Source organism: Mugil cephalus, chromosome 19 (genome assembly GCF_022458985.1).
Source record: "Mugil cephalus isolate CIBA_MC_2020 chromosome 19, CIBA_Mcephalus_1.1, whole genome shotgun sequence".
Taxonomy (NCBI): domain Eukaryota; kingdom Metazoa; phylum Chordata; class Actinopteri; order Mugiliformes; family Mugilidae; genus Mugil; species Mugil cephalus.
In genome coordinates, this window is record NC_061788.1 from 18,752,972 (window position 1) to 18,776,926 (window position 23,955).

Genomic DNA, 23,955 nt, shown 5'->3' on the forward strand with positions numbered 1-23,955 from the left:
TGGCGCGTGCGTAGTGTCTTCGGGAAGCTAACAAACGTACACAATTTTAAAGTCTAGCTTGCTGCTTACTGGTTATATTCGCGTTAAACATTTCTTCGAACAGTGTTTGTTTTCGTTGTTGACGACTGGAGTGCCACTTGATTAACTTTCACGTCTATTGAGTTGCCGACGCTTTGTTTTGAGTTTAGGAAAACTACATTAACCGCCGGACTCAGCTGTTTTGATAAGTCACTACGTAACTCTGCTAGCCGCCTCGCTCATTCCGCTGCACTGGCTGAATGGATGCGGGTCGGTGGCTGCTCCTGCATTTGACTTGTGCCTTGTACTTGACGACACTCGAACAACAGCAGCTGTAGCTCAGACAAAGAGTCGTCTATCTCTCTATCCACGATGGAACCTGCGTTTAGTGACCACTGAAATTTCCACTGGCGTGAATCTAGCAAATTCACCATGATGTCCGTAAGTTGCGTGTTTTTAGTTTGTCATTCTATCATATAGTTTCTACTTCGACTACTTTACTTGGATCAGTTGTTTTGCAGTATAACCTGCATCGCCGAGTTTCCGTGTGTGGAAAACGCACGATAATGCACTTACAACATGTAGTTTCTGACCTACACAGACGCTCCTTCCCTTTCAGTCAGGTTACCTGTCAGTGCCTTTTTAAAGTGCCTTGGTTTGCATTAGTCATTCCTTTTACTGAAATTAGGACGGAGTAGTATCAAGATAATAGATTTTTTGTTTTTTGTTTTTTGACAGGGAACGATGGCATACATTATGCCATACATGGCAAAATAAAGATTGAATATATATCATGTATTGGAGCTTCAGCACATGTATTACACATTTCAAATTGTAAATGACCCGTTTGCAGTAATTTTTGACATATTGAGTTTACTTGTGCACTACGTGTCCACTCCTGCTTTGCTTGAATGCTCTTGCTGCAACATTCTTGTAATGTTTCTGTATTTACTGATCAGCAGTTAATCTTTGTCATATATGGCAGCTAAACCTTCACTATCAGAGCCAAACCTGCAGAACCTGTTCTTAGATTATTAAAAGAACATATTTAGCCAAAAGCCACCACATTTGCTTAAATGTGAAGCTGTATTATTTTATGTTTGAAAGAAGAATCTACAACGATTTAAATACAAATTTGTCAACTTATGTCTCCACTCAAGTGAGAAGAAAGTGGTGTGGAAGGTTAATATATGTGGGTTGAAGCATGAGTGTGGGTAGTGGAAGCACCACCAAGTTTGCAGTCTCAACATTCACCTAGCAAACAAATACCTGGTTTTCTCAAGCGGTGAGAAGGATAAGCTCACAATGGCCACTCTGCCTGACCTTGCGTTGGACCGTTGATTCGAGTGTCTGTATTTGACTTTCCTTTATTTTATGCATCTTCATCTTTATCATTATTCCCTTAAGTTTCCTCTGTCAGTTAACTAACTTTGTTAAACTATATTTAATTGTTGCAGAATGAACTCTGTGACCTTAAGAAACGGTTAGATTGAGCTTCATATTAGTGGAACTGATATGATCAAACGTGACACAGAGTTCATAACTCACTGCGCCGCTGAACTAGTTCTTCCTCTTTCTAGCGGTCGCTTTTAAAAAGCAGCCCTGTTTATTAAAATCATTATTTTTGCTTTGTCATTTCTATAAATAGCAATTCCCCCAGTAAGAAAATTGCTGAGATTTGTTAACACGGCGACATCATCGAAAAGACGCAACACACAGTTTGTGCTGCCATATGGCTGATTATGTGTTTTGAAAGAAAAAAAACACACATCAAAATTATGTCCTTGCCATAATTGTACCCTTACGATTATATCGTCACATTACGTACTTTAGATCATTTGGCTGATCTGTTAACTTACGGTGGTACTGTCTGTCTGGCCCTCTTCTTGCTGTTTCATGCCCTTGCCCTTTATTCTTGTTAGGTTTCTGCATTCCTAGACCAGCAACTAACATGGTACAGCTGACCGAAGCTTTAGAGTAACATCTTCATGAATGTACATATCTGCCTTTGGATGCTTTGCAAAAAAGAGCCATAGCCAGATTCAAAAGGACTCCATACTTTGTGTCTGATTTGAATAGAAAGTATAATATACATAATTCATGCAGTGTTGTATATCAGTCACAAGAGCTGTTACTCTTTTACCTGGCAGGTCTCATTTAGAAGGTCACCAGCGTGCAGCTGGGAAACTTTCATGCCAGGACAGGTTGCAGGAGTTCGCAGGGAAGACAGACAAAGAGAGGGAGTTGTGCTCCTGAAGGAGTAGCAGACACACACATATGTATGCACACAAACAGAGCATTCCTCTGTCAGTCGAACATCCACAGCAGCAGGGCAGGACAGAGTGTTCCTGTGTGGAACAGTCTGTCCAATAATTGTGGGGTAAGATCAGCTTGACAGATATTTGCCCGAAACAGCATAAATGTAATATTCTTTGTTTTTAAGGGATTGAAAATGACATTTTAAGCAAGACGTAAGAGTATAGAGGTAATTGTGTTTCCACGCAGCATGAAGAATTGAAACAGGAGTCAAATATTCTTATATCGGACTTTAAATTACTGAATAGAAGTGGTTTTGACTCTGAGGCCATGTGGCGTGTATGAAATGAGAGTAACGGTTGCCAAGACCTCCAATCAAACTTCTGAGTATTGCTGCACCAGATAATGAAAGTGAGGAGACAGTGTCAGCAAATTAACCCGAGAACCTTTCTGTTTTTCTCATTTTTTTAGATGACTTTTGGAGTGTCAAACAGCATTACGCTGTTGTTTGACTTTTGGGATGTGCATGGGCCTGCAGGTAAGCAACAGCACCTATAGCCAAACTGTAGTTTGGCTATAATTATTGGCTTGACTGGTTCCAATTATTAGAACCCGTTCTTCTAGTTGTAAAATTATGTAGTGTCAATAGAGAAGTTTGTATAATTGTATAATTTTACTCACATTACTGTACAAACTTAAGCTAGTGTATTTATGAACCTGCAGTGTTATTACATGACTGTAGGCTTTTGGAGAGGTGGATTTGAACACGTTCCTTTTGAGGACAGCAGAATGGATTCAAAGCATGCAGCATCCACTTGTCACTGTCCCCTTTATGACTCTGACCAGTATTGAAATTGTATTTCACTGTTTTCCCTTAGGTTCACATTAGGGGCAGATATGCTCTTCTCTCAACTTCCATTTTGTTCTGTACAGATGCATATTAATTTGCATTGTTTGTTAATAGTAGCCTAATGGTTTTTCCTCCTCTGCCTTAGACATGAAAGTGTTTTTTCCCTCTTTTCCACATAAGATAAGACAGATATTTTGGCATTTTGGTAATGAGTTGTTATCTTCACTTTAGCTGTCTCTCATGGTATCCTAGTAAACTCATTTTCTTTGATTAAATATACCCGACTGTTTAGTGCATTAGTTTTTTACATTGCACTGAGAGAAGCTATTCTTGACATTTCTCAGGAGCCAGTATTAACCGAGATAACGCACAAGGCTTAATGTTTACATTTCTTGTGTAATATTTGACTTTGGAGTTTATAAATCACCTACAGTGGTGTGAAAAAGTGCTGGTCCGGCTTCCTGGTACATTTGTTTTGTATATTTTTCACACTTAAATATTTCAGATCAACAAATTTAAATATTAGTCAAAGATAAGTAAACACAAGATGCAGTTTTTATTATTAAGGGGAAACTAAATCCAAACTTACATGGTCCTGTGTGAAAAAGTGAATGCTGCTTAAACTAATAAATGTTTGGCCACCTTTAGCAGCAACGACTGCAGTCAGGCTTCTGTCATAACTTGCAATGAGCACTGTGGAGGAATTTTGGCCCACTCATCTTTGCAGAATTATTGAAATTCAGCCACATTGGAGGGTTTTCCAGCTTTAACCACCTTTTTAAGGTCATGACACAGCTTCTCAATAGGATTCAGGTCAGGACTTTGACTACACCACTCCAAAATCTTCATTTAGTTTTTCTCCAGCCATTCAGATGTGGACTTGCTGGTGTGTTTAGGATCATTGTCCTGCAGAACCTAAGTTGGTTTCAGCTTGAGGTCACAATTCATTAACTTTATTAATCCCTTAAATTCCATTTGGCTACTTACACACCACCCCATGCTCATAACACAAAGCACATAACAAAAAAGAGAAGAAAAAGAAAATGTTGCCAGCTGTATTAAATCTGCTATCTGTAATAATAGTATACATGTACAAATTTGTGCGTCTCTTTATCTCTAGAGGATAAAATGCATACAAAGTACCCAGTACACAGTATAATTACTATACAGATTCATATTAATTTACCTGTTTGGCTCAGCAGTTTGACAGCAGAGTGGATTAAAGATGTGCAACAAATGGTTGCACTTAGAAGCAGGCTGGGCATAGCGACGGCCTGAAGGCAACAATGAGATTTCATTTGCTAAAATGTGCCCAGACGTGTTCAAAATACTGTGATTTCCTCACAAACTGTTTTCCCATAGAGAACTTAATGCTCTTTTAAGTCCAATAGTCTTGAAGCAAATGTTCACAACACTGTTAAGACTTCGACACTGTTAAGTTTTTATCCCTTAGTGACAGGTTGTTAAACGAACAGATAAACATCTGTCACAAACAAATGGCTGGACATTCTCCTTTGGGTTTTTTTGGACACAGAATTCTTGGTTCCATTTATCACAGAAAGTCTTCCAGGTCCTGAAGCAGCAAAACAGCTCCAGACCATCACACTACCGCCACCAGATTTTATTGTTGCTATTATGTTCTTTTTCTGAAATGTGGTGTTACTTTTACACCAGATGTAATGGGATTGGGACACACACCTTCTGAAAAAGTTCAACTTTTGTCTCTTCAGTTCAGAGTATTTTCCCAAAAGTCTTGGGGATCATCAAGATGTTTTCTGGCAAAACTGAGATGAGCCTTTATGTGAGGCCATTTTTGCCCAGTCTCTTTCTTATGGTGGAGTCATGAACACTGACCTTAACTGAGGTCTGCAGTTCTTTGGATATTGTTGTGGGGTCTTTTGTGACCTCTTGAATGAGTAGTTGTGTCTATGCTCTTGAGGTAATTTTGGTCGACCAGGCCACTCCTGGGAAGGTTCACCACTGTTCCGTGTTTTCTCCATTTGTGGATAATGTCTCTTACTGTGGTTCACTGGAGTCCCAAAGCTTTAGAAATGGCTTTATAACCTTTTCCAGACTGATAGATGTCAATGACTTTCTGTCTCATTTGTTCCTGAAGTTCTTTGGATCTGGGCATGATGTCTAGCTTTTGTTGATCTATTGGTCTGCTTCACTTTGTGAGCCAGGTGCTATTGAAGTGATTTCTTCATTGAGGACAGGTGTGGCAGTAATCAGGCCTGGGTGTGGCTAGAGAAGTCAAACTCAGGGCAAACACTTTTTCTCAAAAGGTCATGTGAGTTTGGATTTTATATTTGCATATTTATATAATATTCAAAACCATCATTAAAAACTGCATTTTGTGTTTACTTGTGTTATCTTTGTCTTGTATTTAAATTAGATTGATGATCAGAAACATTTAGGTGTGACAAAAATGCAAAAATAAGAAACCACGAAGGGGCCGTACACTTTTTCATACCACTGATGCAAGATACAATACCATACCTGATATCCAGTTCTACTCCAACTTGCCTGGCAACTTTCAGTTGGTAAATGCTGCAAAATTATATCGGTGAGAAGCTAAAATTGACAGTGCTCCATTGTCACGGTTGTGAATCCCAGCTGACTGTACCTGCTCTCCTTTGAGGGGATGAGATGTGTGTTTGATATTCAGCATGTCAATAGAAATGTTATTCAATAGTCAAAACAACAGGATAGTATCAGAGTAGTTTGATGGAAACATTGATGCTTCCAATATATCTTAGAGAGTGAAGTGACGGCCACTTCACTACTGGAAACAAGAGTCAAAGATCTTGCTTAACCAGACCAAAAACTTTCCCCAGTACATGGTTACCTGGAGCAGCTGCACATATAGACAGTCCCCAAATGAGGCAAAATAGCTCATATGGGGAACGTACGTCAATAGTACTCTGCTAAAACCTGTTAAAACATCTCAGGTTCATTTTACCAGCAGCAGCCTTAGTACAGGTAATGTTCCTGTGTTCAGTCCTCATTTACTCCTTGTGACAACGTCAGATTCTTTACAGCTCTGCAGTAAATGTTGAAGTGTTGCCTTTGTCATGAGTCTAAATAAAGAGCCTAAAAATGAGTCTAAAATCCAGCAGCTCTGAGAATGAGGAAATGATTAAACCTGCTCTCCGTCATTTCGTCAACATAATTTGGACTGTAGCCTCACAGATATCAAAGTACCATCATATAACTTGTAAATACTGCCAGTAAAGTATATGTTTCTTTAAATGTCTAACTTTTATGGGAAGGTAGTAAGTGAGAGATTTGGCTGCGTAAGCTGATGAAGTGTTTTTTGTGTCTCCAGGGATGGCTCTGTCAGTCTTTGTGGTCTTGCTCCTGACAGTCTTTTACGAGCTGCTCAAAGTTTGGAGAGTGTGGCTGGGGAAAGGCTCCCAGCTTGCCAGGCCTCGGCCTACGTCCGCCGGTCCTTCGCCCGGCTACAGCAGCTCCATTCTGGAAAGCAGCTCCTCTGAATCCTCGCTGGCCCCCATCGAGCCACACCCTCCATCTCCAAGTACCAGGCACAGGTCAGGGTCCTTGTCACCTCAATTAGGTCCAATTAATTCTTTCTCATATATGCCTAATTAGGGATTGTAAGACAAACTGAATGAGACAAAACAGTTTACGAGGTTGATCCTTGTCAAATAAACAATCAGTGCGAGTTTTAAAGGTTTGACCTCCTCCCTCGTCCCCAGCTGGTTGCTGCATGTCATCCAGACGCTCCTCCACATCCTGCAGGTGTCTCTGGGCTACATGCTGATGCTGTGCGTCATGTCCTACAACACCTGGATCTTTCTCGGGGTCGTCATGGGCTCCGTCCTTGGTTATTTCATCTCATTTCCTCTCCTGGGGCAGATGTGACGGTACGGACAAGTCAGACACTGAAATAAAGACAAAGGACAGCTTTTTGAAAAATTATATTTTGTGAATCCGCGTGATTGAAAGGGTCACGTGGTCCGGGTGCGAAATGGGGAAACCACTTCAATGACTAATTCGTGTGTTGTTCTGTTGGAATGTCAGAAAAGGGGAATTAATGAAATGCTGAAGAATGTGCCGCAAAACGCTAACTGGACATTTTCATACCCGTGTGTATGATTCAATGATAAATGGGGTAGTTGATTTGTCTTGAATGAAACTAACATTTAAATCTGAGGCATGCTCTTAATTTATGTCTAAAAGCAAGCGAACATCTTTCATGTCCAGGGCAGCGCTTCTATAAACGTCTCCTTTCTTTTAATTATCTCAAAAGAATATGCAATAGATTCAAAAAGAAGGTTTAAGAGAGATGGAAAGTCAAAGCTTGTAGCATTGTGTGATTGTTTCTTTAATTTTATGTTTTTCTGATGAAGTTTGAGGCCTGTTGTTACTAAATAATCCACGGTTTTCTGACACTACAGAGGAATCAGTGATGTTTTCCACCTGTTCGAATAGTGGTTCTGAAAGCTCTGCTACTGTAACTTTGAAGCTCTCCTTGAAGGCTTATGTTTTTGCCTGCGTGAAAAGTAATTGTTTTGCAAGTGGAACTAATGGCGCATATATAACTCAATAGTTGACGGATGGATTAATCTTTTTCTTGTGTTGGTTGTGATTTGCAAAAGCTTACCTGCGCTAGGGGAGAGCAGTTTGGTCAGAAGTCATGGGACAAAACTGAGTCACTTTGAGGAAGTGGCTCATGTGATTTTAGCTTGTAAACGCCTGATATGTCATCTCGGCTTGATATCTGATAAGCTGTGACACTAATGTAATTCAGAGGGCACTCGCTTATATAGTTCTGAATTTCAGATGTGCTTTTGAAATATTCCCACCTTGTTTGAGAGTGTGTTTTTAGTTATTTCTGTAGGCACCAACTTTTTTCCTCATTTAAAGAAAATCTAGTAGGCCTCTTTAACAAAAATGAACAAAGAATCCGGTGAGACATTTTTATTCATCCATTTTTATACATGTATTTCAAGAAGACAGAAAGTTTTACACAACAAAAGAAAGCTTTTCACACCTGGATGTTATAAACCACACAGGCTTTATAATAAATAAAATGGAGAAGGTGGTCCTCCGCTGGAAATAAAGGCTCTCGGACGTATATATCTGACTAATGTGCCTTGTATACAGTGGCAGCAACAAAGATGTGCAACTCTCTTGAACTGCAGCTTGGTCTATTTACTACAGTTGGTACAAAATTGTGTAGTGCTGACAACAAAACACTGTATTTTGGAAATCTAATAAAAACTGATATGTAAAACCATATGTATGTACTTTATTTCCCTAAACATTGCATCTTGGTATCAATGCTAGTAATTCTCTTGTAATTTGTATTGCTGGTCTGTATCATAAAGAGTGTCTAGTATTTTGCAATACTTGGTAGAAAATTAAATATTTCTTATGTGGAGACTTTACAAATGCATTCAAAGCCCAAAAAGAAACATTTACAGCCTAATATTTGAAGGTTTCCTTCTCTAACATGAACAAATGTTGTATCGATGAATGTCGTATAAAGCTGGGGCTACCTTTAAAACTTGATTCCACTAAAACTAGGTTTGAGTTTTGAATGAATCAAACATTAAAAAGGGAAAGAAATGCAGTATACAATGACGCCAGAAGCCAACATTTAAAACCATCCTCGTCATTATAAAGAGCTCTTCATCTAAATCATCCACACTGACAAGCCATTACTGTATCTTGGTCATCTCTAAACCCAAAGGCAAAGTCGCAAGAAATGATAACGTTTGGTTATTTACCCCAAGAGGTATAAATAATAAAGACATCATTGCAGACGTATGAATCTTTCCCTGACTGTTTGAAGTGACATGTGTTGAAAGGCCACTTGCAAACACACGGAAAGTCTCACAAATTAAACCTATTAAAACTGCATTTTACAAAAGTAAAATGGTGGTTTGAAAATGTAGTAGGTAAACATACATGGAGAAGCAAAAGCAACTAAAGTTTTACTACAGCACCCCCTGCTGCCCAAATGGAGGCTGTGATCACTGGGACGCCTCCTGCAGTACAAATGAAGGCAATACGCACGTTACTTGAATGTATATATGGGAGATAAACTGTTACACAACTGTTGTAAACATAACGGTTACAACTAGGATTCAGTTGTTTAGTTTCTCTCCTGATGTTTATTATTTACAATATTATATCACCGGGATGGATCCTAGATACGTTGAATTCATGGCCAAATGCAAAATCTGCAGAAAATTTGAACTGAGATCCAATAAGTTGCATAGAGCAAACTAAACACCGAAGATGTGTCGTAAAAAGAAAAAAAAAAAAAAGAAAATTCTAGGGGTGTATGCGAGTCTGTTTTGGAACTGTGCAATAGTAACAAGCATGGTTACACTCTTAAATATAATCCATATTCATTCTCATCAAATGCGGTGCACGCACAGCGTTTTTCTCCAATTCCAGTGAGTGTATGGAGCACTATCTTCCTACGCTAAAATCACTTCTACTTCGATGGGGTCGATGATTTTGTCCTCTCCATTCATGCCGTTTGTGATTTGGTGAGGCCCTCCCTCTTCCAGCGCCTCACCGGTGGGTGACTGGAAGCCGCTGTCGTTGCGTGAGTCTGTAGCCAGCAGCGCCATCGGCGGCAGTGGCGACGACTCGTAATCTGAATCTGCTGCGGAGGCCTCAGCGATTTGATCACTGTCAACTTCCTGTACCGCTATCTCGATTTCCTCGATGGCGTCCTTGATGGCCGCCTCCTCCTGACGCTCCTTGTCGGCTTCCTGGTTCTTGTTTCCCATCAGCTCCCGCAGGATTGTCTGCGGTGACGTCTTTTCCCGCGGAGATTTCCTGGGGACGTCGTCCACGACGGTGGTGACGTGCGTCACGTCCTCCTGCATCCCGTCCTCCGCGATGATCTTTCCGCTGACCGACTCTGTCCCGTTTGTCAGGTCGCTCTGTTTCTCGTCTGACACCTCCACCTCCACCTCCACCATCGGATTAATCAAGTCCCTGATTTCATTTACGCTGTCAGGAGACTTGGGCCCCAAAGGCAGGCCTTGGTCCTCCTCTTCCTCATCATTGTCCTCATCTTTGCACTCGAGCCCCTCGGCATCCTCTTCTGGGATGAGCTCCACCCCGGGGACCTCCAGGCATGACTCGTAGGGCAGAGGCACCCCCTCCAACTGAATCATGGACACCACCTGTCTGCGTCTTCTTCCACTTCCCCCCAACCTTTCCTCTTCTCCACCAACTGAGCCCTCTGGCTCATCGACCCCGAACTTGGCAGCCCAGTCCACCTGGGGGTTTTCCCCAAGCAGGTGCAGGTTGGGGTCGCTGTTGGTCAGAACGATGCTGTCCCTGTACAGATTGTGTCTCCTCTGTACAGCTGCCTCCTTCACAGCTGGACAAAAAAAAAACAAAAAAAAGAGAGAGATGTCAGCAAGTAGCTTAGATAATGCACATCCTCCGCTACCGTTTCTAAATACTGGTATTGTCTGGTCCTCACCCATCATTATGTCTTTGGAGACGGACTGCAGCACCACCTCCTCGAACATGTTTTCCACGAGCAGAAAGCGGGAGAAGTCCTCGAAGATGAGCTCTTTGAAGCGAGGCAGCTCCTGCGGAATGAGGAAAGGAAGTAAGTCCAGCTATGTCATCAATGTCTTAAAGCGTCAGGGCCACGGGAATTCCCTAGTTCAACCATTTCCTTATATCTGACGTAATCCCCTGACCAGTAGATGAGGGTGAAATACACACTTGATGATAGGATTGTAATACCCACTTGATGTTAGGAGAGGTATTGTTTCAAATGGACAACAACAATTTCTACTAACCACTGATTGCGAATCTGTTGAAACTGCTGTGTTGTTTCACATTTGTACATCATTCATGAGTATTTTTCTATATATAGCATATTTCCTTTGGTATGCTGTGACATATACGATGCGCTGTAAATTCTGTCACGGTGTGTGTGTGTGTGTGTTACTCACGGGTGAAAAGGATGTTGAGAGCTGCTGCAGCATGTAGGGAATGATGATCTGCAGCAGGGCCTCTCTGAAGAACTTCTTGCGCACGGTGCTGCTGTCGTAATCGTATTTCTGACGGGGCAGACCAGAAACATACATAGAGCTCAATGACTCCTGAGTTTCCACTCCGTGGATAAATCAAAGACACCAAATATCTTTTCGCATTTAATGCCTAATACCGCTGTAGCCGCGTTCACAGTTTGAATCAGCCCATTAACAGGTTCTTGACATGGAGCCAAATGTCTCCATGTCAAGAACTGGTTCATCATTTAATTTTAATTAACCTACAGAGATGGTAAGATACTGTGGAGTAGTGTAATCTTCTAAATTGTGATATTGAATTGATATACACCAAACTTTTTAATCAACAGTTTACATGCAAATCCTGCACACATGTCAAAGTTGTTTGCTTTTCACAGATTACACAAATATATGTTGTTGGATGTTATAGGGACTCATAAACTCAAATGCATATCACAGTATTTTGTGGGTTTCATTTATAGGACAGCAGCCAAATAGGCAACATAGTATCCCACCGGCAGACAATTCTGTAAACACAACATCCCTGTAACCTATGCTCTATTAGGGTGAAGGCAACAGATTCACATGAGAAGTCAATTTTAGAAGTTAGAAGATTTTTCTTTTGTGTGGCTAAAAAGCAAATTTCATGGATTTCATGTTTTTGTATCACTTCTCGGCTCACGATTTACCTTAAGAACCCTGTCCTGGCATTTCTGGATGGTCTTACACATGTCATCTTCCCCCTGGGTCTCTAAAGACTGGTGAAGCAGCTGTTCAAATGTGTACACTGCATTGTCCATTTGCTGCCAAAAAAGAAAAAACAAAAAAGTTAACAACAGCACAAGAGACGGATGAATGCTGTGCGTGACAGTACACAAGATCAGTTCCAGCTCCCGGTTTATTTACATGTGCTCATGCTCTTTTTGTCCAGCAGGTGGAAATAAAGACTTCTATACCTCTGCCACCGCAGGCAGGGCAGGCTGCTGGCGTGTCTTGTCGCACTAGGAACTAGGGAGTGTCATGCATCCTGACACAGCTGTGACTAATTCTATCACATCTGACAGGAGGGCTGTAGCGCCTTACCTCTCTCATGAGGATCTGAGCCCTGCTGATGAACACAGATGGGCTGGAGAGGTCGAACCTCTGCTGCAGCCCCTCCAGGTTCAGCTGCTCCACCTTCTCGTAACAGCTCTGCATCTTCACCGGGTGGAAGGCGAGCATGGACAGCCTTTCCATGTGCTGACAGAAAAACAGACAGAAACTATGACGAAATCTGACCCAAGCGTGTTTTTTTCTGAAAAGGTAACTGAATGCAGTGAAGAATCCTTGAGTTTACCAAAACTAACGTGGCCAACGCATGCCATTCAAAGCACTCTAATAATGTCATTAAGACCAAAAGTTTCTCCATATGCGGAACATGACTCACGTCTCCTAATTTTTCCTTGGTGCCTCCGTTAAGCGAGTTCTTGCTGATCTCCACCAGCTCCCTGAAGAAAACCTCTCTGACTTCGGAGAAACCTCGGCTGGTGGGGTCCATCAGGGCCTCCAGGATGGAGCTGATGTAGGGCTGGATGCTGGTCCGTAGGAGCTTCTCCGCCTTGGGCAACACCAGGGCTGCACGGCAGCAGCGAAACAATAGGAATGGAGGAGTAAAAAAAAGCATTTGTGGTTAGTTGCCGCAGCAAAACGTCACACTCCAGAAATAATTAGAGAAAAACAAAGACCCATCTTGCTTTGGGATCACACCTGTCACCATGCTCACGTTACTCGGTGAGCAGGACCACACCCATCCTGTACCCAGCCCTTTATTTGATCTCAACAACACAACTGTAGACAGTGCATTTTGTGGCATTATTGTTTATGCCAGACGTAAACACCTCACATAAATAATACATTTCTAATCTCATTACCCCGACTGGTAAAGCACACCTCCTAATGAACTGTTCCAGGTAAGTCATCATAACGTCCAGCATATTGTTTAATACCATGTTGTGATGATCTGTATGTAACTTTGAAGTAAACACATTTGTGTTGTTTCCGTGGAAGCCCTGCAGCTTTCATTTTCGCTCCTTCTGACACACCAATAAACATAGTTGTGTACAGAAGCCTTGTGCTTTTCAGCCGTATCTGTGTGAGAAAGCCAGAATTGGCCCATACAGAGCTGGTGATGGAATGCAGTTCCTCCACTTTAGCTCAATGGGAAACTATACACATCAAAAGAAGTGAGCAGCCTGTGCCAAGTTGACTTTTGGCTAGAAGGCAGACGGGGTCACCGCTCACAGCGCTACCGAACACGGGGAATCAAACGGAATATCACAATGAAATGAATCACTGCAGAAAATGCCAGATTTAATTATAAAGCCAAAGTTAGGAGGCAAATGGAAAATGTCAGATATGGAGGGAGGTTTAGTTACAGAGGAAAGGCCCCGCTAGAGCCAAATCTCCAAACAAAGTCATGAGAAACCTGATCGCTGTGGTGTTATTCACTGACTAGACTGATCGCCTTGCTGTGCCAATAATCCCTGAACCAGAGCAACCACAGCCACATCGCACTCAGTCAAACAGTAGACCAACAATTGGGAGTGCATTTAAGCACAAGAAGATTATGTTACATGGCACAGTGAGCGCCAAGTCAACCAGGTCATTTGACATAGCATGCTGTGTGTGTGTGTGTGGAGGTAATAAATAAGGTAAAAATGTATTGATCTTCCTGCAATTTGCATTAAGTTAATAGACTGAAACCAGGCATGCCATTGCTTTTGGAAGCATTCATTTTTCTTTCATTACTCATTCCATCCTTGACTCACCGTCGACCTCATTCTGTTTAATTCAGAATGAAACGCTACATTCATCATATAAGGCTTATGTGAAAGATGAATAAGGGAGATCCGTCTCCTCCGTAGGGCCCTGGGGCTGTTGCTCTATTTCCTTATCTCTTCCATTGTCTCATGCTGGCAAAATCAGTCCGCCCTCAATTGCTATGTCACCACTTCTCCACCATGAGCTATTTTCCTGCTTTTTCCCAGCCAATCATTCCCTCGTCCCTGTGTTTTGATGTCACTCCTTCAGCCACCTGCTGATGTTATCTTCTGGTCCTGGGTCCTACCCCTATCTACTTTTAATTATCTGAGACCTGACAGGTCATTTTAGGAATACTATATTTACCCTTTCATTTTCTGTCTGTCTGAAGTCTTCATATAGTATTCATCTGCTGTAATCATTCAATTTACACAATTCACAGTTTATTTAAGACCACTCCTACCATTTTGGAGCTCTCACTCAAGTTAAGTGATGATGAAAATGTGAGAATCAAAGTCTCCCATTGAGTAGAATATTAAGTAGACTATTACATTCACTACTACAGCTCCTTCAATTCCCCTGACCTAATTTTTTATGTCATTAGTTCAGCATGTCTAATAAAAGTTTTGCTCTAGCAAGCATGCCTTTTCAGTACGTTTCACTACGAAAGTCCTGAAGGAAATCCCACCTCTTATCTTGCTGCTGACATGTTCCTTAGACGTGATGATCTGGTCCATGTCAGTCCGAAGTCTGGCGTCTAGCGGCGCTCTCTGGGCCTTGCAGGCTTCCACCAGTGCATCATACTGACTGGTCGTCTGACACAACACCTGCTTGTACACTGCATCAGAGATCTGAAAGACAAAGTTGCGCGGGAACATGAACGGTCTGAAGTTGTTTCACTGTCTCCTGTGTTGGCGCAGCAAGTCTGGGGTGCACTGTACAGACTGATGGGAACTCACCAACATCCAGTTCCTCTGTCTCTGCTGCATCTTCCCCTTCAGGCGAGGGCCAATCACTTTCCTTAGCTCAGGGTGGAGGGTCTCCATCACCAGATTAGCCAAAATCTGTTCTCACACAACATGCAAAATGTATTAGTGTTACATATACTAACATATGTTTTTTTTTCTTCATACTGTAGGATTACTGCATGTTATATTTACTACAGCAGCATACCAACATTTTTTATTATACTTAAAAATAACCACCTTATTTTCCAACTTAAACCTGAAATAAATTTTATGAAGTGCTCCTCTTTCCTGTGTGGTTGCATGGACACAGTGGGGCAATGTAGCTGACGCACAGCTGGATACAGAGAGGCACAGCCTCTTTGGCGGCGCAGCCCACACATCTGACAAACACAAAAAAGCGCTGCACCTCCACAAGGTTTCAACTGGTCTAAACTAAATATTTGGTGAAACGTGTTGCCGGGTAATGAATGGTTACCACAAATACAAACCAGTTTTTACACAATGAGGACCCGATGAACAACAGATCCATTGTTTAATTTAAAAGATGATTTGAGATAGCGTTTTTGTGACTTCTGTTAGCTTGAGGAGAAATTGCTGTATTTTGTGTCACATAAAATTATAAGGCCATAAAAAGTTGTCCAACCCTCAAATGTTTATTATTTTAATACAGAATGTGCAAATATTGCATGTATATACTGTACGTAGAGAAAAAAATAGCTTTGCACTTGACAGAGTTGTTAATTATTCAACATTTAGTTTATATTTTTGCAATCAATTGTCCTCTTGTGGTATTCACAACCTTGTAACTTTCTGTAACATCCGAATTGTCTGTAGCGTGTTTGCTGATGTTTCACATTATCATAATTTAGTCTAATTTTCACATTATGATTATATATATATATATATATATATATATATATGTATGTATACATATATGTGTATATAAGAAAAACTGTCAGGTTGGCCAGTGCAAAGAAGTGGCGACACGTTCTCCATATTTATATACAGTCTATGGCTCAGACACACATAACCTTCAAGTGCAGGGCCTTTAGTAAAATACATTGCTAATGTATCATTTCATCGTCAAGCCAACCTGGCAACAGTCTGAATGCGTTGCAACGTAACAGTACAAACATACTGATCATTGTCCATGTGGCTGAGTAAATACTGTAATGCTCAGGAAACAGAAAGATCCCGGCACACAGAAAGTAAACACTGAGTTTAATGATGAAAATGCATCTGACATATACACATAGAGCTTATTCAGAGGGGATATGCCAGTCAACAGTATCCTTGTTAATGGTGGTATGTGGGTTGGGTTCTTGTTGCTGATGGTCTCTTTGAAGGTTGTGTATAGGTACATTCTTGTTCTCTAGTGTGAAGGAGAGGGTGTGTGCTCACGATGGGCTTGGAGTGTTTTCCTGAGCTATATGTCCGCCGTGAACAAGCAGCACTGCCTCCAAAAACGCCTATACCAATGCACGTCATTCATCATTGTGTCCTCTCGAGAGGCTGAACTCTGACCTGAACTTTGAGGTACTCGCAAAGACAGTTAGGAAATTGTTCCTGAAAATCTCTTTTAACTGCTAACCTGCAGCAAACACGCCGCCTACAGAATACGATATCCTGAAGACAGAACCTGGGCATGAACCAGGCAGTAAAAAATAGTGGTGCTAATCAACGGATGATGTCCAACTCATCCAGTTTTGAATATTATAAGTTTACATACAGTAAGTTAAGTGTGTTAAGGTGTGTGTGGAAAAGTTTGGGCATCCAACCTTTAAATTTCACTGTTACTGTGATTAATCCTAACCTGCGATGGCTTTCCGCACATTAGGTCCCAGGTCCCGTAATGTCCTTTGGCTTGCCTGTGAAGTCTCACAGAGTCGGTGAAGGCTGGAGTCTCGACAGTGCAGTCCTCCGACAGACCTGTTGAGGACGGGGGAAAAAAAAACACACAAGCAAACATGCATTTAACTTTGATCGACGCACAATTTAAGTTTTCAGAATTCTATACACAGGAACAACTTAATGATCAAAGTGTGTGGTCTTTTCGTTGCACTCTCTAATGCAGAATCCCGCACTACCAACAGTTTCCATAACATCTGAGTCAGTTCTGTGGGACAGCGTGAGAGTATAATTTTGGCCAGCGGTACGTTCAGTCGGAGTTCCTGCAGTGTGCGACAACACATGCACACCGGGCCCCAATCACACACAGCTGTGTCATCCCTCAAAACAGGAAGATGGCGGATAGATTGCACGCTGGTGCTGCTGTCGCTGCCCCTCCCACTCGACGGGACAATACAAACGGCCTCAGAGAGCGTTTGGCGTCATGCGTGCCTTTTTAGGAAGTTTGTTCTTATGATGTGGTCGCGTTCAAGCGATGAAAATACATCAGTAGCTGGAGTCAGGAGCCGCCTGTCTCCTTTTACCAAGGCCATAGCACTGATGGATAAGCCTCACAAAAGAGTATAAACAGGTGCATGGAACAAAACCTCTCTATAATTAGCAGTTTGTCCTTCACAGAGGTTCTTCCTTTAAATAAAAGTGACTGATGTTACAGTTGTGTTTTATGCTGTGGTAAAAAGAAGGATTCAGGCCTTCTGATGTAGCCTGCACATCTGTAATTAAAGGATGGGTTTGTAGTTTTGTAATTCATCCCTTGTTAGAATGTTGCTTACCATATTGTATTATGATAAACACAGCTTTTCACTGCGTCAAAGCAATAAATAACTGTACTTCTGATTCCTACTGGAGTCTATCAATGAGTGGTGGAAGAAATATACAAACCTTACAGCTGTGGTATTGATAAAATCAGACAAATAAAATAAGATAGGCTTTCTAACAAAACATTACAGTAATAACAGGAAACACATTTTGGAAAACAACAAAACATAGCGTCACAAGTGTCAAAACAGTGAGAGGAAATCCCTTTTCTGTTTATTTTACTCCTGTAATTTTGCTCTTTTTCTACATTGTCAACATGTCTTTGTATCTTAGCCCGTAGGCCTAACAAAACCAGAATTGGCGAGGCCGTTCTGGACTTTGCAATGTCCATTCTTGCTCTTTTGTGAGTCTGCCAAAAAAATGAGCTGACATAAATGGAGAGGTTTCCTGCCCTGCAAATGGATGAATGGTTGGTAACCCACAGCATGCCTGAGCGGTGATTTGTTTGTTGTATGTGGAGTCTGCAGTGTGCATGCTAGTGTCTGTCTGGTTGTTTTGTCTGTGACTGTTAAGTCCGTGACTCAGAAGAGGCTGACAAAGACAGGAAGCTACCAAGGAGTGAGGAGGGGGTTGGAGGCAGAGCCAGACAGGAAGCCGTCTCAGCCCCCAGCTCTCTGACTCCGCTGAAAGGCGGAGGAGGGTCTGGGCGCAAGTTTGTTTTGGCACAGTTTTGATGAGAATTAGAAGAAGCGCCATCTAAAAACGATGACACAGACACCTGTCATGTTGACAGGTGACCAGCCATGCAGCAAGAGTGAAAGAGTGATGCGGACCGAGTCTGGTTTGTGATTTGCTATCTTTGCGCCAGACATTTCAAGACCCACATTTAACAATGTCAACACTTTTGAAAGTGTGCGCTTTCTTTGCCAAAACTAGCATGCCGTCCAAAGATAAAACAACATTTTGGCTTGGATGATGGTTCAGTAACCAGGCACAGATGTGTATTAGGCTGTATGTGGTATTTGCTGTGCTTTTTCATAGTTCACCTTTGAATAACACATCCAACAACAACAGAAGCATCAGTCATAAAGCAAACGCCGTTGCTTGATAATTAGTTGACATCATTCCTGTCACATTATGTAGTTCTAAGCAAGCTTCCCGCCCCTCCTACTACATGCAGAAACACGCAACGCACTTCCATTGTGTAATCGATGACAGCACATCAGAATGCGCACAAATAACATAGTTATGCAAAAGCTAGCTACAAGTATCTGTGATTTCTAAATATGCAATGAACAAAAACTGCTTGCCGTAAGCACACTGAATGACAAAATCAGGTGTTGGAAAAGGCAAAATCCAATCCCTTTCAGGGAAAGACTCTCATTTTGGGACCTCCAATGGCCACAGGAGGAGCTCCGTCTTAACGCACTTTTGGGCTCAGTCCACACCTTTAACTGCACCATGGACAACTGGACACTTCAGTTTAACGCTACACATATTTTTATCTGCTCTGAAGAAATATTACAGCTTGATATTTTTGTCTGTTACTCATGTTAAGATGACTATTTGCAACAATAATAGGAACACAGCACATGGGAATTGAGTAGCTAAATGGGTGATAATGGACTGCTGACTTGGTTTAGTTTAAGCTTCCTGTTTTGGGAAGCTGAAACAAAGTTAGACTGTTTGAACTGATATAATCAGAATAACCTGTAGACACCCAAAAGCATCATGACCTCCATAACAGTTGCGACTCATCAGAGAATGGACATGGGTCTTCTGAGGGTGTCCTGTGGTGTCTGGTAACAGGATGTTGTTAATGGGGGCCTTTGGGTCTTATGGGTTGAGGGGAGGGGCCTCTGGGATCTAGTGAATTTGGAGGCTCGGTCAACACTGTTTTTGTGTGCATCCTTCTGGTTATGGCTTCTGCCATCAAAGAGTGGTCTAGTCTAGATCGGTGGTACATGTCTAAGTAACATCCACATGATTGCAAGGTACAGAAGTTTCACGGGAGAACATTGAATTGTCACAAGATGAATTGTCAACATTATTTACTCCCCTGTCAGTGGTTTTAATGTTGTGGCTGATCGGTGTATATCTTGGTTCCAACACAAGAGGGACAGCATATTTTGACAATCTGTCTGGCCTTTAAGTGACTCCACATTCTCCATGCGTCTGAACCCAGATAGATCAAGGAGCAGATTACAGTTTCTCTGCGCTGTGTGTGTGTGTGTGTGTATGTGTGCTGTGTATAAATAGCACATGTGGCAGCACTTACCACGGCCTTTTTATTTAAGGCATTTCCCTCCCTGCCTTTCTCCCCACGTTCTGGTTGATGGGATTTTAGCAGCAGCCAGGGATGAGTTCCCAGGCCTTCACATCGACAAACCATTCTCTGACTTTTCCCATTTTGACATGTCAAATGTCATCTGACCCGTGGAGACCTCAGCTTCAGGTCACCTGCATTCACACTGAGGCAGGCTTCAGACACTTCTTGAACCTCGTTCAAACTCACACCGCCGCTCTTGCTGCTACCACCGACATGCATGAGTAGGATCTCTCTATACGGTGCAGCCCTATGGACGCAGCCCAACCCACAGTACAAAAAGCACTCACTGAAACGTACCATCTGCTGCAGAGATCACAAACACGACTGAATGAGCCCTAACATGTAATTTTAGTGTCCAGGAGAATGGGCAAATGCAGGAGAGCCTCTGTCTTATTGTATATTATCAGTGCATATTACATGCAAATGAATTCTGTATAAATTCTGAATCATCGCTCTGCTGGAGCTATAAACCTGAGTTATTGTCCTTTGACTTTACCCATCGCAGGTCTCTTCTTGCTGTGTGAAATTAGGCCAAGGTCTCGTGGATCAGAGCAGAGGGTTGGTGACTGGTTTTAGAGGCTGTGGGCGTGGAGATGATTGATGGGTCTCTAGTCGGCCAGCGACAGCTTATAGCGGTCTTTGACTACACAGCTGTGATACCCTGCAAACTGCATCAGACTGGCTGCTGCAGGTCAAACAGCAAAAAAAAACAAAAAACTGAGCAGATCATGGCTGCAACTAATTTGAATTAACAGCTGATCTCTTGATATGTGCTGACAATTAAGTGATGGATGGCTAAAATATCCAAAACAATATGAGCAAGGCAACCCTAGGTCATTGTGTCACATTTTTTTCCACGCTGTTCATTGCTTCGGGTTTTCATTCTCAGTTTAAGCTCATTTCAACATCTCGTTTACTCATCAGGTTAATTACATCAGTACAGTCAGTATATGCATACTCCCTTGTACAGAGCGCAACAACGTGGCATTTCACTGAAAGGGAAAATAAATTGAATGCATGTGGTCGGACAAAACGAGGCAAGTGAACCCATCACCTAACGTCTTAACTCTGTGACCATGTGAGAAACGTTTACGTCCAGCGCATGACCAAACGATTACTGCATCCAGGCAAAACATGTCTCATTATGACCAATTATCTCTCCTGCTCTACTGTGAATTTGTCACAGGTGTGTAAAATGGTACACGCTCAGTTGTCCCCTGCAGTATTTTTCAATTGGACGGTGAAGCCACAGAGATTGGGATTTGGTCGTTTAAAGTGCCGACGTAACATGTTAGGTCTGTATTTTAGGAGCATACTGTACAGATTTGGACTCATTTTTGGGAACTTTAGGACTGACAGGGCAGATGTGTTACCACGTCACCGAGATGATTAACAGGGCACTTTGCATATCATCCTGCTAAGGTGATGCAAAGCAGCAGTCAATTGTTTTATCGGAGTTTTCACCAATCAAACAGCAAAAGCTCTAGCGGATTCAAATCAGCCTTCCATGTGTCGGTGTGGACATTTAACTTGTGGTTTTTACTTATCAAAGCCAGCTGAATGGTTTCTGTATGTCCGCTGAAACGCTGCTTTGCATGTAGCTCCTCTGCTGGTCGCCACCTCACCCTTAATGGGCACCACATCACATTCTGCACCATGACTAATGCACTCTGTGTAATTCAGAAGTGCAGAATTCCATCGTAATGAATGCACACGAGCACACGAGGCTCAGCTACTTCCTCAGTTCTTGTAAAGTTCTTTGTATTGTATGTATGTGTGAATGTACATGTGTTTGAGCTTACAGAGAACAGTAGAGAGGGCAGGGGTCAGGTCATAAAAAAAAAAAAAACGTTTATCACCCCAAGGAAAAAGTCTTTTGCTGGTTCTGGTTTTCCTCAGAACACTGACGTGACTGAGGTGAGACAAGGGCGTGTGCGCACTGGCCAAAAGCACGAATGCCAGTCCACAAAGAGAGCAACACAGGTTACTTCCATCAGCCACTGTGACATTAAAACAGCAGCATAGCCTCCGTTCCTTACAACTTATTCTTGGAGCCCAACCTCACAGCTGGAATGTACAACAGCGACTCTGGCCTCTACTGAGCATGCCCAAACTCGTAGTGTTTGGGAGTAATCAGCAAGCTATATACAGAGAGAGGCCAGTTTTGTGTTACTTCTCATTTTAACCTCTGCTAGTTTTTTTGAACCAAATGTGGCCAAAATGAGAACGCACTCGACGTTTTCAGACAAATCCTGATAACAGACAGCTGCTGGGATTATCATGTTTTGGTCAAACGCTCAAATTCATGCAACACTTAGGGCGGGCACAACAGCAGGCTCTGTTCAAAGCAAGGCTGAATCAGGTTGAGCAACTTTATTAGACTGGTAATGACCTTATACAGTCAAGAGTATTTCAATTTCTACGTACAGTTGTGCTGTTCATCACACACTTTAGGTTTTAACTTGGACTGAAAGCATCTTTTGCAAAGTGTAGTGCACGCATGATTTGCAGCTTTCCGTATGTGCTGAGTGACGTGATGCGGCTGACGGGATGATTACAGTGACTCCTTGTGCACGATGATCCATCTTAACACATAAACATGAATCACTTAGCTACACATTAGATCCCATGTGACAACAGCCGAAAAGTTCAAAAGACCACAAAGAGCGTTATAATTATGTGCGCGTACACGTCCGCGGGCACGAAAATAAGGTTCAGCCGAGGTGAAGCCTTATCACTGCTGTTGAAATCTTCCACGTACCAAAGAATGTTTTAGTTTTAATATGGGCTTATTTGCTGTTTTAGTGAATAAATTCATTCACGTGCACAATATGTGTAGGTGCCGTAATGTCAGGATGCTGGCAGGTGGTTAGAATACTGCAACGATCCATTTAAAATAAATGTAATATAAGTATATTAGATTCAAAGGCTCAATCCCAATTGGCTCCAACTGTCGGTTATGCATGCAGGCACTTAGGGTCTCCCAAATCTTTTGCAGATGGAAGGTCATCCTGCCCCCTAAATGGCCCTCCAAACAAAGCGTTTTTAGATGCAGACTCCAGACAGAGTAGTACAAGGAAATCTCCAGAATGTCTTGCAAACTGGCATGACTACAGGTGCAGGGGGATTAACCCATAAATGGTGGTAAATGAGTTTAAACAATGATTTGTGGTTAACAGCGCAGTTATTCCCATTTTCTGTAAATAAATAACTAACCAGCACCATTTCTGAATTCACTTCCCATCTCATCTGATATCAGTGGAGGGTAGAAATTCCTACGAGCAGGACCACGCTGAATAGCTGAGATGTGAGATGACAACCGAAGAGCACGACTCGCTCTGTCGGAACTTGGTTGGGCATACTGCAGCGATAATCAGCAATGATAGCCAGCAGTAATGTGAAATGTAAGGTCGTATATATATGTTATCGTCATGTTGTAACATTCCACGAATTTCTCAGCAAACAAGATCACTAATATAATTGAGAGCAAGGAACAAGGAGCAGCTTGCAAAGAATAAACAGGCTGATAAACAGCTGTGTGACTAAGTGACCTGACTTGCTTGCCAATGTATAAATATCAAATTTTCATAGCGTAACACCAGTGTTATTTCATTAAACATTTCAACCCATCGCACTTGTAGAGCCACTCTGAAGGGCCACTACCAATCTGAGTCCTGTTTTTCTCAGAGGACGTACAGTCGTGAACTGCATAAAAATGAAAATATCTTGCTTACTGTCACAAAGTGTGTAATCTATGATCTAATCTACAATCTCCCTTGCAAGGCTGCAGAATCCAAACAAGCCCTATCATATTCACACCAGCAACTATCTTATTTTTTAATCTCTGAATCTTTGAAGTCTTGTATTTTTACATCAACTTCCCAACGGTTCTCGCTCCCTCTCGCCCCCGAGTTTAAATAAAGCACGCTAACAGTGCTGTCTCACTACAAACATGCCACCTGACTCTGGCCACACAATGGCATACGTGGCAATTAAATAATTATTTTATTATTATTATTATTTCCATTCAGTGCGCCAACAACGACT

The 23,955-nt window shown here is 42.0% G+C and overlaps 2 protein-coding genes across 3 annotated transcripts in view; one reads left to right on the forward strand and one right to left on the reverse strand.

Moving 5' to 3' along the window:
* On the forward strand, positions 1-8,387 carry slc31a2 (solute carrier family 31 member 2). 2 transcript variants are annotated; one of them, XM_047569576.1, is made up of 4 exons: positions 1-459; positions 2,746-2,812; positions 6,453-6,675; positions 6,844-8,387. In XM_047569576.1, exons 1-4 carry the CDS (start codon positions 451-453, stop codon positions 7,007-7,009), a joined length of 465 nt encoding a protein of 154 aa, XP_047425532.1. In that variant the 5' UTR covers positions 1-450; the 3' UTR covers positions 7,010-8,387. The 2 variants fall into 2 exon arrangements, with proteins under 2 accessions (XP_047425532.1, XP_047425531.1); XM_047569575.1 differs by lacking the exon at positions 1-459 and adding an exon at positions 2,230-2,398.
* niban2a (niban apoptosis regulator 2a) overlaps positions 8,054-23,955 on the reverse strand; it is a 25,551-nt gene continuing 9,649 nt past the window's right edge. The window contains exons 6-14 of the mRNA XM_047569574.1: positions 16,726-16,841; positions 14,904-15,008; positions 14,633-14,795; positions 12,572-12,759; positions 12,229-12,384; positions 11,835-11,948; positions 11,089-11,196; positions 10,605-10,716; positions 8,054-10,499 (exon numbers count right to left, since the gene is read on the reverse strand). Of these exons, the coding sequence (XP_047425530.1) occupies positions 9,580-10,499; positions 10,605-10,716; positions 11,089-11,196; positions 11,835-11,948; positions 12,229-12,384; positions 12,572-12,759; positions 14,633-14,795; positions 14,904-15,008; positions 16,726-16,841 (1,982 nt within the window). The 3' untranslated portion in view covers positions 8,054-9,579. The remainder of the gene's footprint in view (positions 10,500-10,604; positions 10,717-11,088; positions 11,197-11,834; positions 11,949-12,228; positions 12,385-12,571; positions 12,760-14,632; positions 14,796-14,903; positions 15,009-16,725; positions 16,842-23,955) is intronic.